A 3,080-nucleotide genomic window follows, 5' to 3' on the forward strand; every position below is an offset into this window, starting at 1 on the left:
GGTACTGGCACAAAAACAGACACATTGACCAATGGAACATATATACATTAGTCAGCCTAATAAAGAATGAAATCCTGCCATCTGTGACAGCAAGCATGAAGCTGGAGGAGATTATGCTAAGTGGAATAAGCTAGACAGAAAAACAAGTGGTGATATCACTTATATGTGGAATCTAAAAAAAAGTTGAACTCATAGAAACAGAGAGAAGTGTGGCTACCCAAGGGTCAGGGAGCAGGGGGAATAGGGAGATGCTGGCCAAAGGGTATAAGCTTTCAGTTATAAGACGAATAAATTCCAGAGACCTAATGTACAACATGGTGACTAAATTTAACAATAATGCATTGTATACTTGAAATTTTCTAAGCGAGTAGATATTGTGTTCTCAACACACACAAAGAAACAACTATATGAGATGAAAGTTATACTAATTAGCTTGATCGTGGTAATCATTTCACAATGTATAACAAAATGTCACATTGTACAACTTAAATACATACAAATTTTATTTGTCAATTATAACTCAACAAAGCTGAAAAATAAAATATTGAGCATAAGTATCTGTATTGGAAGGAAGGTTGAATAATTAGTAGCTCTTAACATTCTCTGAACCATATGAATTTTACAGTGTTTTCTCCATAAACCCCACAATAATCCTTTTAAAGCTAATAAAGTGTTATGTAACATAATGAATACTGCATATGCATTATCTCATTGAATCTCCACAACTTCTCTGTGAGAGGGGAACAGTACTATCATTGCCACTTTACAGATAAGGTAACCAAGGCTTAGAAAATGTAATTAATGTACCCAAGGGCACACATATAGTCAGTGGCTGAGCCAAGGTTTGTGTCCGAGTCTGTCTGAATTAGACCTACTTTATCTATTTTGTAACTTTGAACTTTACATTGACTTTATTCATTAATTCATTCAGCAAATACTTCTTGGAAAACTTTCTCTATTAGGTACTATGCTAGGCACTGGAATTAAAGCAAAGATCATCAAAATCCCCACCACTGAGGATCTCTCAGTCTTCAGTACTTGAGGGTAAAGGTGGCAAATGTACAAATTATAATGTTCCATGATCTGCTTTAAAATGAAAGTGTGCACATAATTGCCAAAGTACTTCCATGAATGGAAACGTTGGGAAAGCATCGTATTAAATGAGAGGTACCTAGAGACTGTGTCACCTTCCCTTTTCGTAGGTCCAATGCCGTACCCATGGAAGAAATAAATAAAACTGCAAAGATACAATTCTTCTTTCGTCCATTCTCAGCTGACCCAAAGGTACAGGTGGTGATTTCTGTGGCCTTCCTGGTGATGTACCTGACCAGCCTCAGTGGAAATGCCATCATTGCAGTTATTGTCCAGATCAACCACTCTCTCCACACCCCCATGTACTTTTTCCTGGCTAACTTGGCAGTTCTGGAAATCTTCTATACATCTTCCATCGCCCCACTGGCCTTGGCAAACCTTCTTTCAATGGGCAAAACTCCTGTTGCTATCACTGGATGTGGCACCCAAATGTTTTTCTTTGTCTTCTTGGGTGGGGTTGATTGTGTCCTGCTTGCAGTCATGGCTTATGACCAGTTTATAGCAATCTGCTACCCTCTACGATACACCCTCATCATGAGCTGGCCCTTGTGTGTGGAGTTGACGGTAGGATCCCTGGTACTGGGGTTCCTGCTGTCGCTACCACTGACTATTTTAATCTTCCATCTCCCATTCTGCAACAACAGCAAAATCTACCACTTCTACTGTGACATGCCGGCCATCATGCGCCTGGCTTGTGCAGACATGCACGTTCACCAAACTGCTCTGTATGTCATCAGCTTCATCGTCCTAAGCATCCCCCTCTCAGTAATCTCCATCTCCTACGTCTTCATCGTGGAAGCCATTTTACAGATCCAGTCAGCAGAAGGGCACCACCGAGCCTTCCTCACCTTCCTCTCACATCTTAGTGGTCCTCCTGCAGTATGGCTGCACCAGCTTTATATACTTGTCCCCCAGTTCCAGCTACTCTCCTGAGATGGAGCGGGTGGTGTCTGTGGTCTACACTTTTATCACTCCCATTTAAAACCCATTTAAACAAGGAATTGAAAGGTGCCCTAAGGAGGGCACTAAGCAAGTTCTAGGTAGGATGGTTCTGCGACTTATTTAAATCAGGACACTTCTGAGAATGAAATGGGATGCGATTAATAATTATGCTGGGATGATATACATGAGCCAGGACTGTCCTCAACAAACTGAGACATAGTATTCTAGAAGAATAATGAATGCACTGGAGGAAATGAATACTAGTAATTGAAATAAAGCTTTATCACATAGGGCAACATGATGTCCTGGACATGGATGGAGGAGCTTCAGCATTTATTTATTGGACCTCTACTGCATACTAGGTACTTTATGTGGGTTATCTCACTCAGCCTATAATAAGTATCATTGTCTTCATTTTTAGAAAAGAAAACTAAAGTAGCTAACAAAAGACATATCCAGGATGAGAACACAAGTATTTGGAAATCTAAAGACTAAGCTGTCTTCACACAATGACACTCCCCTTGTTCTAAGCTCTCTCTGCCAGTAAGAATATACGTTACCTTGTGCAAGTTTCTCCATCTCTCTAGACTTCAGTTTCCTTATTTATGAAGTGGCAGAGATGTGTTCCTTCCAAGGTCATAACATTATGTTCTAAATATTGGCCCAGCAGACCCTGAATGGGGGGGAGAAAAAAAGAGGCTTTGCAGTTAGCCAAAGGAAGGAGGAATTTTTTTTACATTTCCTGTTTTGTTAACCAAAATGAAAACTCATGATTCTGTTCATAATGTTTAAAGAGCACCCCAGTAATAAAAAGCATAGTAATAATGGAGGAAATGTTATTTAATTTAATAAGTGAAAATATAGGAGAGGAAGAAAGTGGGCACCATTGAATTTGGATTCCTTGAGGATCTCTTCTGTCTCAGAGAGTGTTCCAGACTCTGCTTGAGCTTCCAAGGAGAGAGATCATTAACTTGTAAGACACTCCATTCCTCACTGGACAACTCCAGTTATTAAAGTACTGTACCTTATCTTGAGCTAAAGTCTAT

At 39.8% G+C, this 3,080-nt stretch overlaps 1 protein-coding gene across 1 annotated transcript; it reads left to right on the forward strand.

The window, feature by feature from the left end:
* Positions 1-1,218: 1,218 nt before the first annotated feature.
* On the forward strand, positions 1,219-2,074 carry LOC309807746 (olfactory receptor 10V1-like; the record flags this gene model as incomplete). The annotated part of the gene is given in 2 exon segments (XM_082627626.1): positions 1,219-1,940; positions 1,942-2,074. Coding segments are annotated over 2 exon segments (855 nt in total).
* Positions 2,075-3,080: the final 1,006 nt, after the last annotated feature.

This window comes from Mesoplodon mirus (assembly GCF_964341445.2).
Source record: "Mesoplodon mirus genome assembly, chromosome: 7".
Classification (NCBI taxonomy): domain Eukaryota; kingdom Metazoa; phylum Chordata; class Mammalia; order Artiodactyla; family Ziphiidae; genus Mesoplodon; species Mesoplodon mirus.